The sequence below is a fragment of the Astatotilapia calliptera genome, chromosome 15 (assembly GCF_964374335.1).
Source record: "Astatotilapia calliptera chromosome 15, fAstCal68.1, whole genome shotgun sequence".
Taxonomy (NCBI): Eukaryota; Metazoa; Chordata; class Actinopteri; order Cichliformes; family Cichlidae; genus Astatotilapia; species Astatotilapia calliptera.
The window spans coordinates 11,383,245-11,398,656 of NC_137436.1; the positions used below are offsets into that span (position 1 = coordinate 11,383,245).

A 15,412-nucleotide genomic window follows, 5' to 3' on the forward strand; every position below is an offset into this window, starting at 1 on the left:
TAGTTGAGTGCTATGTGTGTGATTATGGCTCAGTGGTAATTGCACTCCTCCATACCTGCACCTGACCCCAGAAACTAGGCCCTCTGCTTCTAGGCCAAGTCACACCCAATAATAGAGACTAGGACAGATGCTTTTTACTGCTTTTCAGAGCATCTGAGGTAGGCAAGATATCCTCTGCAGGGTACCCTCTGCAGGATGCTCTACAGCTATGCAGAACAGATCTTTGCTCAGCTGTATAAATCCCAACAAGTGTGAAACATGAACATTTTCTTTTCTTTGTCAAAAGATCTCACAGGTGCTGTACAAAAAAGGAAAAATTCACCATTATTAGAACAAGTTCCCGTGATGACAATTACATACCGCTTAGGGTAATTTAGGATTATGAGAGTAAATGTGAAGGAGGAGAATTGAAGTGTTAAGAAATGCTAAAACAGCTGATTTTTTGTTTCAATACATAACTTGACAATGAAGTCAGAAGATAAGGTTTAAAGCTACATAAGGATGAGATTAGAATGGATACAATTGTAATGCTTTTACTTAGTATTGTGTGTTGAGTGTAATGTGTTATTAGGAAATCATAGCATCACCAAAATCCTAGGCAAAAGAAACAATGGAGCATAATAAGTACAGTACGATGATACTACAAAGGCATTGCTGCAAATTTAATCTAAGACTATCATTTTGATCAAAATACTCTACAGTTCTTAATATAAATCAGTGCTGTCCTACCCCGAGGGCAAGTTTAACACAGCTGCCTTTGTGGAGGTGGTCTTGATGGAGAGAACTGGCAGCTGAGACTGCAGACTTGTCCAGGAGTGTGGCACGGCGATGAGAACTGCAGACCTACGTGCTGCTGACATTTCCTGTTCTGTGAAAGTGGAGTAAAAAAATAAATGCACTGGTGGCACTCTGCAGGGAACAAAATTACAGTGGTTTCACAAAATAAAAATAAAAATAACCCAAAATGTAGATTAAATATGTCTTTGATGCACGGTTTGTACCTGCGAGGAAAGTTAGTGTTTGTGTTTCCATGTATGTGTGTCTGTGTCTGTGCACTGATAAGCCCTTACTCTCCTCAGCTGCATGTCCCCAGAGAAGAAGAGAAGAGAAGCTGATGAGGATCTGGGAAGGTTGCAGGCTGTCCACACACAGGTAATAAGTGCCTCTCACCTCTGGACACTGCTGGAAGAAACACAAACACGGAGAAGGACAAGTGGAAGAGAGAAAGAGCAGAAAGCCGTCGGGAGACATGGAAGATAAACTAATAGAACGGTGGCTTAGTGGAGGAGCAGTTGAAGGAAAATTCAGAGAAGAGAAGGGAGCATGGTTGCAGTGGGGGATTCAAATAAACAGAAGTAAAAACAAAAAACAGGTGGAGGCTTCATAGTTGGCACCTAAATGAGAGATACAGAGACAAAGACTTAAGAAATGTCAGAAAAAGCAGCTGCTGAGAAAGGCAAAGCAGGAGACAAAGAGAGGGGAAGACTGACAGAGACCAAAAGGGTCAGAAAGTATGAATTTCAGAATAACAAGTCGAGACAATTCTTAGTATGCATATTGGAGTGTTGCTGTTGTTTACATGCTTACTTCAGGGCTTGCTACAGCAAGGGATCCGGAGCTAAGTGTCTGTGTGGATGATCCACTGCATTTGACGGCTACTGTTGTTTTGGAGAGGACAGTATTCTGCAGATAAAACCAGCTTAGTTAATCACAATATGTCCCGTACAATTACTAATTGTATGTCAAAGCACATTCAGTTACGTGGGAAAATAAAACCAAAGTTTAGTCCCGTAGATAGAACTTGCACAGTCTGTACCTTAAAATGTGATTTCTGAATATGATGCTGGTAAGTCTGTGGCTTATGAAACACCAAGAGAGTCCTGAAATTAGAATACAAATAACCCCGCTTACTTTATTTTATTTTTTAGCATGAGCGATTATGATATTAATCAGAACCTATTTCTGCATGTATGTATATGTGTCTCACTGAAAGCATTTATCAAAGTCCTCCAGGTCAACCCAGGTCTTCTGTAGGACTGGCTTGTTAGTCGCATAGTAGGATTCCTCAGTTACAGGCTCTTTGATTTCAGTTTGGGGCCTATCTGCAAATAAAGTTTAAATTGAACATAAGGTGGCACCGTTCCTGAGTAATAATACATTTATATACATGCATTTTCTTGTGTTAGTCATTTGGTATAACGTAGTATGCATGTAGAATATAGACACCTAGCTGAAAGTGGAGCCACTGGGTAAAATTCTTGATATCCTCTTTGTCAAAATTCAGTAACTAAACGCTTTTCCTTTTGTGACTCATAGCAAGTTATCCTAGACTCAAATCATTATCTTAAACACAGCGAGCCGAATTGGCCAAACTCCCACATAATGGCACAGTGTAAGCGCACATGCACATCCTCACTCCCACTCCCCGACTCCCACTATCTCAATGCATCTCATAGACATATGCACACATCCCCAAAAAACACACACATGCACACCCATACACATACAAACAGTCTGCCCCCGAGCTCTACTTAAAGCGAGAGTCTGATCAGAAAGCTGAGGTGGCGAGGGCCACCGTCTCTGCTGTTGAGCAATGGTGGTCCGTTAACTCAAACTGCAGGTGTTACTAAGCAACTAAACGGGGGCAGAGAGGAGGCAGGGAATTGGCCGGTTGTCACAAAGCATAATTTCAGTCCTATCTTTTTCAAAACGTCTCGACCAACCGCTACAAGCACGGAGAGGACGATGGTTGGATTGGAGGCAAGAGATAAAAATACGTCTAATTACATTAATTGGGACTATGATGCATGGATGCCGTTCGAGTCAAACAGTAATGAAGACCTCCATAACATATGTCAACTGCATAAAAAATCCAGAAAAAACTGAAAATAAGGGGCATTTGTTATTTGTGGCAGTCTAATATTTGACCTCGGGTAAAGCCATCTTATGTTGGGATTCAAAGACAGCTCGCATTAGGGGCCTGGTGTTGCAAAGGAACAGCTTTTACCATTGGAGATGTCATCACTGTTCTTCTTGTCCTCTGCAGTAACCTAAAGGGACAACGAGAGAGTGAAAAAAGAGAAAGTGAGAGAGGCATGAACTGTGTGTTGCTGACAGAGTAGCACTGGCAGAGATACGCCTCCACCCTCTAGTGATTCCATGCCAGCTGTGGTGTTGGGCCATTCTCACCCAACACTGAGACACGGTTTAATGTGACAGGGTCTGCCCCTCCCCCTGCTAAAAACACCAACAGGGAATACCAGCTCTAATTTACCCCGACTGTCAGTGACAGATGAGGAGTTATAATGTTGTTTAGTGTGTTGCTTCTCTGAGAGGGGATTTACTAAACAGTCCTGATTTCATGCTTATCTGGCCAGCACAATAAAGAAACATAGCTAATTAGTTATTATCATATGCTTCAAGTAGCATTATGTTTGGTGTGAGCAAGAAGGAAGATGCTGCGGTCTTTAAAAGAGCATTAGAGCTATCAAAGAGAAGTGCAAGAATTAGTACACCAATATCAGCTGGCTCCAACTTTCCTCCAGCCTCCCCACCTCCTTAAAAGAATTTTTTTTAAAAATGTATTTCAAACAATGCTCCCCTCTGGGAAAATTCTGGTGAACGTCCAACAGTTTACTCAGCTCCGAAGAAGAATTATATATCTTCATGTCGTGTAACTTCAAAGCAACCCCTGCCAAGACTCTCTGATGAGTCAGAGTGAGTGTGTGTGTCTCTGTATGTGAGTCACCGCATATTTGAATAAGTACCCAGAGACCCAGACAGACGGAAAGAGGCATTGTGATTGGGAGGCACACTTGACCTCCTCTTCATCACTGTATAGCAACACTTTCCTGCTGCAAAAATGTCAGCGCGTATGTCAACGTGTCTTGTGTGCATAAAACTTTAAGCTTTCGAGCTCCAGTCTGTGGTAGGTCCTGTTCACTGACAGCACGGCACTTTGGTGCGCTGCTTGTTTTACCTGTGTAGACTAAGGAGATATTGAGACAGACACAATTTACACACAGGGCTCCTAGGAGTTTAGCTGCTGCTTTTGGCTTTTCAGCAATTTTCCACAAAAGAAATCACAGTCATGATGGGAGAAAGATGGCATTATCAAAAGCCACCCCACCGTTTTATTTTTGCACAGACAAATTAAAGCATTTCCAATGTACTCTTAACTAATTTAACATTCTCCCCCTGAGATAAACTGTAATTAGTGATGCAAACTGAAACTATGCAGGTGCTTGGTTGTTTAATGACTACCATACTCATATTAGAAGTTGAAACATAATGCTCTAACCCACACTACGGTTGAGAGAGTGGGGCATTTAGGGTATTACGCGCATCATGTGAAGGCACCTTCTTCTCTCATAGAAATATAGAGCTGGATCAAAAAAAAAACCAAAAGAAAAAACCCCTCTCATGTCATTTATAGTCTGTCAACACGTGACCCTGCCATGTGCTTGTCAAGAGCAGGAACACACACTTTAGATAAATGTGGCCCATGTGACACACACACACACACGCCTGCACACACATCAAACGACACATCAAATTAGCATGTCCACACTGCCCTAACCTAACCGCTCTATAACTGGTCACAGTTACACAAGAGGGCGATTAATATGAACTCTATTTTTTCCCCTATGCTAGGAGTGAAGTGTAATAATGAAGCCCCCAGGAGACGCAGACACTGATGGCTCATCATCTAATTGCGCTGCTTTTTTCATCAGCACAGTACATGACCTCTCCCTGCATGAAACCCACGCATTCAGCTCACCACCACCACACACCAGAGATTCTCTCTTCCCCGCTTCCCAGTTTCTTGCCCCGCTTTCATCTATTTCAGTGCAAATGTGACTCTGTTTATATTTTCTTATTTTTTTTAGTTCCCCCAAAAAAATTTTAATTGAACAATAGAGTTGTCCACCCTTTTTTTTAGTCTTTGTTATCTTTGTTTCTGCCCTCTTCTCTTTGTCTGCATGTGTCTGCTACAATGAATCCCCACCCCCTGTTATTTCCCTTTTCTAGCTGGTTCTCTCTTTAGTGCAGATGTGCCCCTGGTCAGTAGTGGCCTGGCTGGGAGACAACAGAAGTGACTTTGAGACTGGGGGATGGCAGCCGTGTTGTCACTGACACACAGAACTACTCTGAATAGCCTTTGACCGCATACATGCAGGGCAGAGAGACGAGTGAGGCAACAGGAAAGCAATGAAATGAAGACATGACAAAGGGCAACAAATCTTTTTGCAGAAATAAAATAATGTCTTCATTCATTCCTTTTTTGGCATTCCAACAGGTCACAGATGCTTAAATTCTATTTGAGGGATAACAGCGGTTCTACAACGATGCTTTGTTTGCAAATATTTGTGAAATCTGAAAATATTTCGCCCTCGTGGACCATAATGCTATATACCTCCATTTTGTCAGTGCAGTTTGGTGAGTTAGTGGTGCATTCAGCCGCGTCAAGCTCAAGGCCTTCTTGACATTCAGTCTCCTCTTCCTCAGTAATGGAGACCAGAGGGGATCTGTGGGAACACTTCCTGGGAGTGTTTTGCTTGGTCTCTCTGACACATAAAGACACGTATTCAAGCACCAAGTTGTGTGCAAATGTAACATATCATAATCATACCATGCACAGATCTCATTGCATTCTATAATCTGCCATTTTTCTTTGTTGATACAAAAATATATAGTATTACGGTAGCAAAAGGAGCAAATCTCTAATCTTTACTCCACTGTGGGTTGTAAAACACAAAAGCAAAATTCCCATAGTTCACATTTCTCAATTACTACGAATGCATTCATAACAGAGAGTCGAGATGGTGGTTAGGTAAGATCGTAAAAAAAAAACCAGGTGATAATGGTGTATTATGATAATGGTGATGTACTTTGTTGACCTCCATATGGAAGCTGTTATCATGCTTTCCTTTTTCTATAAAGAGGTCAGGCTCAGGTTACCTATAGACTACTGAAAGACATCAGAAAGGAGAGAAGAAAATGTTATTTATAAATTTATCAGTTTCAGTGTACGCACGGCTCTGGAACTGAGCCCCCGCTGCTCCTGGTACGGTAGGAGAGAAAAGGGCTGGCAACCTCAATGAACTGCTCTGGTTTTGACAAAGGGATCTCTACAAAAAAAGGGAGAGAAAAAAAACCTTTACATATCATGCCAGCACCGATTTTTCACACTCGGACTCTTTTTACTTCATTTTCTGTTTTTCACTCAGAGATCAGCTGATGTCAGATATGCCTGAGCCAGCAGCTATTTTCAAAACTGAAATAATGTAGCTGCCCTACTCCTATTTTCATTTCAGCATGCGGTGCTGCATGCCCTCTCTAGTGCAGGTTCTAAATCTCCTGCATTAACACTCACTTTTCGTTGGAGTCATATTTATTTATGACATTCACCTACACGCTATCGCATAATTTGTGCTTTTCTATTTGTTTGATATCCTCCCCTGCATACTCCTCCTGATTCTCCTTCACCGCCTTTTTTCCAAACTTAATTTTAACATCTTTCATTTCCTGTTTCAATCTTCCTCTAACTTACTCTTTGGTTCAGCAGTGACCAAGATCTCCTTGGGCTGACGGATGAGTTTCCAACGGGGCACAGGTGGAGGTTTGGGTGGTGACTCTAGCGGGCATGCGCGGGTACGAGTCAACAGGACAGCATGGCTGTGTAGCAAGGAGAGGCCATAACGACGTAGAAATTCAGAGGAATTAGCCTGCATAACCGACACACATACACAGAAATCATGCATGCAGGAGTCAACCATTAATATTTAAAAAATACTCTGGCAGATAATTAGAAACTGTTCTCCAATCAGGTTTAGGGGTGTATATAGTAAACATTTTTTTAATCTTTAACACCCACTGCATTTTAACAATATTGTGTGATTATCTAAGGTGTTAGTTTAAAAACATAGCGACATATTAGCATGGAGGACAGAATCATTCAGGCAATAAGTTCAGACACATCTGCCAAAATACATGAAAATACAGTATGTAAGGCAAAAACAGCAATTGCACAATTCTAATGAGCTTTAAAGTCAATATTTGGTATGATCACTTTTTTAAACATCATAGCCTGAACTCTCTTGGGAAAAATTTCTTTTCAGGAATAGTTCTCCAGGCTTCTTGAAGGACGTTTAAAGCTCTTCTTTGCATGTGTTTTGCTCCTTTCTCTGTCAAGATGATCCCACACTGCTTCAATAATGTGGAGGTACAGGCTCTGGGGAGGCCAATCCCTGACTGAGTTTCATTGTGTGTTTTTCCACCCAGGTATAATTACTGCAGTGGCAGTGTGCTTGTGATTACTGTCCTGTTGACAATTGGAACCCCTGCCAATGAGCTATATAAGCACCAGTCCATTTACCATCAATTTTGAAAAGATCTCCGACACAACTGGCCCAAACCATGACAGAGACTCCAGTGTGTCAGTATGTTTTACAGATAACTGTAGACACTCACTGTCATGAACCCCACCATACATACTGGTGGCATTTTAAATCAAAAATGTAAAACTTGGAAATTTTCCATCAGACCTGTTGCTACTGAATTTCAGTCCAGTTCTTGTGTAATTTGGCATACCTCAGCCCTTTGTGCTGTTTCCCTTTCTAGAGAATGGCTTCTTGACAGCCAGCTTTCCACCGAGACCATTTCTGATGAGCTTTCAACGAACAGTAGATGGCTCAAGTAAAGGGTCTAGTGTGTCTCTCAGGTCCTGTGCCAGATCTTTGCTGGATATTACTTAAGCACAAGACTTTCAGATACTGTTCATTTGCTATAAACATTTTTCAGGCCTCAGATTTTTTAAGGATAAACTGCTAATTATGCTGAAATATGTCAGATTTTTTATTTATTTGTTTTATGCCTGTCAAACTCTGTTATCATTCACATTTTTCAAAGATTAAGCTCAGGAAATGGGAACAAATTATGTGTTTTTGTAACAGACCACTTGTAACAAAGTGCCTAAAGATACCATTTGAAACTGGTTCTTTGCTAAGTTGTGTGGATACAACACTGGTTCATTCTGTGAATTAGGTGATTTTATTAATGCTTGGATGATTCATAGTTACATGTTAAGTGGGTTAACATACAAAAAACCTTTGGAGAGCCTGCAGAACTATTTCTCAGGAGCCTTTAGAAAATTACAGTTAAATAAATATAAAGAAATGAGTCTTGACTCAAGACACAGTACAGTATATGAAATCATTACATAAAATTTGTGTATATATACTTTAAACCTGTCACGATGTGCATGTTACAGTTACATCAAAATGTGAATTTGTATCCTCGCAAATTTGCACTAAATACCTAACTACAATCTCTAGCAAGTGAAATCGAAATTTCATAGTTCCAAAAGTCTGAAGACTAAAAATTGCACATTATGAGTCAACATATATGCGTGGTCAACATTTTAGGAGGAATATTAAAAAGACATACCATTTGGCGAAACCCAAAGGAACCGTTATGTAGTTGAAAAGGGTAGCAGGCAGCACAAACCACTATGTCAGGGTCTGCTGAGAAACACACGCAATGAAGAATAACAGGTACAGTTAAACTGCATTGTCATAAGTGTTAATATACAACTAATTTTAGACTAAATGTGATTGATTCTAAATAGTAACATCAATATAGTGAAAGCGCCACACAACAATTAAATTAAATCCAACAAAAGAGAAAGCAGAGCTGACAAAAAATACCATACACAAAATAGCTTCCTACAACCTGTTTCACACCCCCTGCCTGGAATGGGGGTCGTACAGGCAGTTTGTGGTACGCTTTGGCTTTGTCCCAGTTTGCTGCTGGTTCGCGGCAGCACCTGCTCGCCAACACCTCTAAGGGGAGGGGGTCAATATGTGTACATGTGTCTTTATGTCTTTCTATGTGTCATTAGTGGGTCGGTGAGTGTAGGGCTGGTTATCGTCACTGATTTCTATAATCGATTCGATTCCGATTCACAAGGTCCCGATTCGATTCAATTTTGATTCAGACTGTTAGAAATATTATAATTCTGATCATTTATCAGTACATATCCATATTTTTATATCTATGTATAAAAACAAAGCTGACACGTGTGAGACTTCATCACAGCAGATGCCTTTGTGTCAAAGTAACTGAGGATAAAACACAGAAAAACATGAAGGAAATTTCCCTGGTCTGGCTTTTTATAGCAGATAACCCCCTTAAAAATATTCTGCAGTGCATCAAAAACAGAAGAAAACCATGAATCAACATATGAACATTACCTGATGCTGCTGAAGTGAAGCAGAGCGAAGTTACAGAGGTTTTATTAGAGACACAGCCAAGCGTTTTGCAATTTGCCATGATTTTACAAAGTTTAAATTTCTTTGGTATTAAACAGTCAAAATTAGGCTTTCTTGTTGGAAAAAGAAAAAAAAACAACAGGCCGATAGCACTGTACACAACACTAGACTGATGTTTAATAAGCAAGTGAATAATGAAGAAAACAGAGATTTGAGATGGCAAACTATTCTATTCAGTACAATGAGAGAGAGAAAGAGCTGTGCAGGAAGTGTGATTTTATCGTGTGTTTAAACAGCAAAAGCAAGAGGGAATTAATGACAATGTTTATTAAATGTGAAGTGTAGCTTTGATCTTCTTTTGCTGCTGGTGACGTGAATTTTGGTCAGAGAGTGACGAAACCTGTCGGCATCAGAATCTCTGAGATGTCAGCTTTCACCACCCGATGGCGTGTCTGTTTATGTGCTGTTGGGTGCACGATCCGTGTTTACATCTTTGTGCCGAATGTGTTTACCTGCTCTCAAATAGTTTTGTGAGCTTTAACCTGAGATTCTGGCGTTTCTGGCAAAATACATTTATATTTAAAAATCGATTCAGGATTTAATTAATCAATATCACGTTATTCAAGCTAAAATCGATTTGAATCGGAAAATAATTTTTTAAACCTACTGCTAGGTGAGAGTGAGTGAGCGAACGGCCTGTATGAGTGTGTGTGTGCATGGCTGGAGCTCGCTGAGCCTTTGCCCCTGTGGGACATGGTCAACGCTCCCCACTGGAGGCTTCTCTGTTTGTTGGTTCCACGGTGCATGGCTGGATGTTCTGGTGTGGTCGTTGGCCGACTTCCTGGCTTGGACCTCCTCCTTGGGACCTGGATCTCAACTCGTGCAAGGGTGGCCCGCCTCTAGCAGGGTCAACTTCCCGTTGCCTCTGGTCCTCTCACCCTTTGGTCGTGTGGCCTTCCTCCGGGGATGTCGCAGAGAAGTGTGACCTTAAGTCTACGGTACTCTTGGGAGCTGTGGATTGCACGGTTGTCCTGGTATCAAGCCAGTCTGCCTCTGGCTCCTGGGGGCGTTATTGCAGCTTTACACCTTCACTATCAAGTACATCTGAGACAAAGACACAGATACTCCCACCCTCTCTCTCTCACATTCACACTATAAGAAGATTGTTGACCTATATATCTGTGTATTTTCTAATTTTTGTGTTCCACGTGCTGTATGTTTGTTTTTTCTTAGAGGTGCAGCAGTTGGCGATACATTGTGTATTTCTATTTGCACTCTATCCTTTTATTACATTTACCCCTATTTTCCCAGACTAGAAAGATTACATTAAAAAACACTATTGTCCTCCACGGGTATAAACAATGAGGCTATATTTAGGTTCTTTAGGGAGTTCTTCCCCCTTTAGTGCATCTTAAAAGTATATCATATAAGAGCACATGGGCCAGGAGACATGGAAAATCAATTTGGCCGACCATGGTGAAGAGTGATGGGAACACCGCCAGGCTAATATAAAGGCTACACATTAAAAATTGAAAAGAGAAGTTGTTGTCACATTGACTACTAATTTCTGCATTTCACTGGAATTTCACAGTAAGCACCAAAACAGCGAAATAGAAGAAACCTGTAGGGTCTTTTAGTGTTTGCATACGTAGAAAAGGACAATGCAGCAGATTTCCCTCAAGCAGAAAATGTTTTGTGAAGTAATACCACCTTCACATGCATGACATCACATTATGTTAATATGCAACACTTGAGTTATTCCAAACAAGTGAGACTGTAGCAGAGCACAGGGAACAGTCTACTGTCAGAAAGAGCAGGTGGGTGAATGTGAGAGCAAAACAAAGATAGATTTTAATTTATATAGAAGTTGAAAATAGCAAAACATCACAAAAGGATTTCTGAATTCAATACTCTGAATATTACATATGCAGGTTTTAATACAAGAGGAAGCTTTTCTTCCACATAATTACCTCATAATTACCTGTTTTGCCCCTTCACCTTTAATATGCAACACCAAGACCTTAGCTAATTTATCCACGCAATTAGCATTTTGAGCAAAGCATTTAAATGAACTGTACAGCCTTAAAAAGCATTGTATTTCTGCTATGGCCTGAAACAACTCCAAGCAACAAATACATTTGTGAGGACGTTTCACTTTTATCTTCCCACAGTTGACCGGGGAAGCTCTCCTGCCCTGCGGGAGCACCAAATAATTTACCCTTCTAAAGCTCCCTCTGCTGGTTTATTCATGGTCCACCATACACACATTAACCCTCTGCACTCCATAATATATGGGCGGCAGACCTCACAAAAGACAGGAAGTTATTCTTGATGTAACATGAAAGAGGCCCCAGGGCTGACAACGGAGTTCAGAAAGTTTGGCATTTTGCAGTACAGCAAAGTAGTGACTTTAGGTCTTAAGCCTGTCCTGTCCTAAAGTAAATCCCTAGACCAAAACTGTGATTGCTACAAGTTGGATTTCTTTAGCTCTATAAGCATTAACTCTATACTTGTGAACTTTTAAGCAGGACCTCCGTATTTAAATTAAGCAGACCTTCCTCTACCTCTCTACCAAGTTTCACGTAATTCAGTTTTGTCCTTTTTATGTCATTGTGGTGAGAAACAGACTGGCTTCTGGTGTGCCTTGGGAAAGGAAATATATATTGCATATAGCTGTTAATTCACCAAAGGAAATGTAGACATGACATATAAATCCATTAATACAGCACAGTTACAAAGACACAGGACACAGAAATGATTCTAAAACCTTCTGCTGATAAATTAATTAACTGAGCAGCAAAGCAATTCTGTGCATACAAATTATGACAGTAATGGCTGACTGCATTGACTTACTCACTCAATTAAATGTGCAAGCAGAGTGTGTAATTGAGACAAAAGTTTGCAAGTATGTATAATTGCATAATTATTTGCCTCTTTGTGACTTTGTGTCTTACTTGTTGTGTCTAACTGAGGCACAATATCTACCTTTACATTGCTCTGACTCCAGTAGCTGATTCTTGCTGCTACTTAGGGTGGAATCCTTCACTTGAGCTGCATCTGTGGGCTCAGGCTTCGTCACTGGCAAACTGTCCTCCAGGTGTTTAAATGTAGGAATGGAGTGTTGTAAGAAATCCCAAATTTCTCTCAAGTACACTGACCTGAAAGAGAGATAAAGACAACATTATCAGGCTACAGCAGGTTATATTAGTTTCACTGTAATCACTTGTTAACTATCTGCCCCAAATAGAAAACATTTCACAATGTCACCAGTACCCTTGATGATGAGTTTTGACACCAGAGTATATATCAATAAAGATGTTGTTTGACAACCATTATACCATGCTCCCGCGTTTTTCCAAGGTTATCCTTTGTAAGGTCTATAGGTATAGATCATTTTCACTAATTTCTGATGCACACCCAGTCATTTTGTTCTGAAAGCAGGCCTGAATGAATGGAAAGCAGGTCTGAAACTGCTCAGCTCAGAAAAGTGAAACAAGGCTTAACCCTAGTAGTTGTGAGTTAAACCCTTTTTATTTGTAACTCATTCCAATTTTAAGTGTGTCTGATGTCAAATGAAGTACACTTTTGCTTAGTGTCTTTGTGACAACTGCAATTTCAGTTCCTCTTCCTATACTGTCCCTTTGTTTGCAATACAATAGGCTGTTGTATACACAGTCATGTGAAAAAGCAAGCATGCATCCAAAGGAAATTATTGACTTTTTCACTGATTCGGGGGTGGAGGTGGACGGGTGGGGGAGGTGGACTTGATACTACAGCCAGTACATGCAAGAAACCCCCTGAACATCTCACAAAGAAATGAATGAGCAAAAATAAAAGTCTGTAGTGTCGTTCAGGTATACCAGCTTCACCAGTCTGCACTTTCAAAGGTTTGGAAACAGGTGATGACTGGACAGAGCATCCAGGAGATGAACATGTGTCACCAACTCATTTCATTTGACTTCTCCATGCAATCAATTTCTCTATTCTTGCATGAGCTCAATTGGACATTACATCGACTTTGTACTGTGGAGCTTAAAGGAAAAGCCAAGTCCTTTAATGTCCGGTCCGAACAATTCTGAAGTTCTCATGCATAACTCAGTATGGTAATGTCTAGAAAGGTTAGGGCTGCAGTGCATGAATAAAAACAACTTGAGCTAATATTGCTAAGTGGCAGTATTAGCTGCACTAATATACAGTTACTTGTTATTAGTACAGGCAGAGAGGATGTAAATGTGTTATTTATTTTAGCGTTTTTGACCGTCTTTGTGTTTAGCAGTCTAATTGAATATTACAAGCAAAAGAAAGAAGCATCCTAAGGGTACTTTACAGTGTCACATAATATTTAACATAATGATATATTTATTTACTATGTTTATATTGTCAGAACTTCTACCTTGCAGTAACTGAGGTATATTAGATCCTGCGTATTCTGTGTGGGCAAGTGCATAAGTAACTACAACTTCATGTTTCATTAATCAGTCTGAAACACAAACAAATGTCATGCTCATTTATTGCACGTGCTGATAAGATTCCCCAGGTGACCCACTAACAACAGCTAACCTGCTGAGCTACAGAGAATAACACTCCCTGGGTCCACCAACAAATACTGTTGCCCCATTAAAGCTCTATCACTGATGAGCTGCAGTTCTACACTGATATTACTCTCCCTCCAGTATACAACATATCTCCTTCCATCTCTGAGGACAGATGCAATTTTCTGCATTATTTTTGCCACAGACCTTAAACTATATAAAAAAATTAAAAATATCAGCCCTGTTAACAAAGACACACAGTAAACGGAACATATATTCCATGTATATCCACTGGATACCTTATTAGTACACTTTGCCAGTACTGGATTCCCCGATTGCCTTCAAACATTCCTCTGAGATTTTGGTATTTACATCACAGCATCACACAGTTGCTACAGATTTACTGGCTGCTCATCCATGATCTGAATCTCCAGTTCCACCACACTCCCAAAGGTGCTCTATTGGATCTATTGACATCTGGTGACTGTGGAGGCCATTTGAGTGAAGTGAACTAACTGTCATGTTCACAAAACCAGTTTGAGATGATGCGAGGTTTGAGTCATGGCACATTACATAAAGTCATCGATGTAGTCAACAGCAATACTCAGGTGGCTGTTGTGCTTGAATGTCTAGGGGGCTTAAAGTTTGCCAAGACAATATCCTCCACACTGAATAGTTTCTCTTTTTTGGAGCACATGGTTGTGTGGGAAAATTCCAGTAGATCAGCAGTTTTTGAAATACTTAGACCAGCTCTTTTGGCACCAACAAATACGCCACGTTCAAAGTCATTTAAATAACCTTTCTTCCTCATTCTGATGCTCATTTTGAGCTAAATCAGGTCATCATGACCATATTGACATCCTTAAATGCAATGAGTGGCTGCCATGTGATTGGCTGACATACCTGTGTTAATGAGCAGTTGAACAGGTGTACTAATGAAGCATCCCGTCAGTGTATAATTTATTGAACAGAAAGTGACATAGAACATACAAAGCACATATCATACAATAGATCAAAAAGTATGGTCAACCATTAAAGTCCTTACTTTATAGGACGAGTTTCTGGAATCCAGCTGGTGAGGGTGTGGATAAAAGTGAACTGGTCCATCCCCCCGCAGACATCTGACAAACTGAGAAACAAACACATAAGAACTTTTTTTTTTTCTTTTGTTCAAAATATGCAACATACCAGATACAGCACTCAAACTACCGTTTTTAGCACTGGCACTGTTCTCAAACAGATCATGTGAGGTGACGGTTTCAACGCGGGAAATAAGTGTTTAATGTGATTGGTGACAGGGTGGTTAAATCATGAGAATGCTGTTAACTGAGAAGAAATATTGAATGTGTCTTTCTGTTTTCAAACATAGTAAAGAACTGTGTTTAGATTGTGTCATTAATTTCCGGTCATGCTTTTGAATTACAGCTAATAGGACAACAAAGGTCATTGATACCTAGTAGTATTCTAAGAGTCACATTATCCTGACTTGGGCATTTTTATAGTATAGTTTTTTTTTTAATACATATCAAGAACACCAAAAATTTAGGTTCAGGCTACATTCAGCATTGTTGAATTTGCATTAGTTGGTAAACCTTGTAACTGCTCAAA

At 40.3% G+C, this 15,412-nt stretch overlaps 1 protein-coding gene across 11 annotated transcripts in view; it reads right to left on the reverse strand.

The window, feature by feature from the left end:
• The window catches only part of adgb (androglobin), a 38,256-nt gene that overhangs the window by 17,106 nt on the left and 5,738 nt on the right, over nucleotides 1–15,412 (reverse strand). For 8 of the 11 annotated variants that reach the window (XM_026142551.2, XM_080290224.1, XM_080290225.1 and 5 more), the window contains 12 exons: nucleotides 14,850–14,933; nucleotides 12,258–12,430; nucleotides 8,449–8,525; nucleotides 6,554–6,728; nucleotides 6,038–6,131; nucleotides 5,417–5,567; nucleotides 3,008–3,050; nucleotides 1,988–2,102; nucleotides 1,817–1,880; nucleotides 1,588–1,683; nucleotides 1,071–1,182; nucleotides 730–868 (listed from right to left, as the gene is read on the reverse strand). In XM_026142551.2, coding sequence (XP_025998336.2) covers nucleotides 730–868; nucleotides 1,071–1,182; nucleotides 1,588–1,683; nucleotides 1,817–1,880; nucleotides 1,988–2,102; nucleotides 3,008–3,050; nucleotides 5,417–5,567; nucleotides 6,038–6,131; nucleotides 6,554–6,728; nucleotides 8,449–8,525; nucleotides 12,258–12,430; nucleotides 14,850–14,933 — 1,323 coding nt within the window. The remainder of the gene's footprint in view (nucleotides 1–729; nucleotides 869–1,070; nucleotides 1,183–1,587; nucleotides 1,684–1,816; nucleotides 1,881–1,987; nucleotides 2,103–3,007; nucleotides 3,051–5,416; nucleotides 5,568–6,037; nucleotides 6,132–6,553; nucleotides 6,729–8,448; nucleotides 8,526–12,257; nucleotides 12,431–14,849; nucleotides 14,934–15,412) is intronic. The other 3 variants (XM_026142546.2, XM_080290222.1, XM_026142547.2) reach the window with 3 other exon arrangements.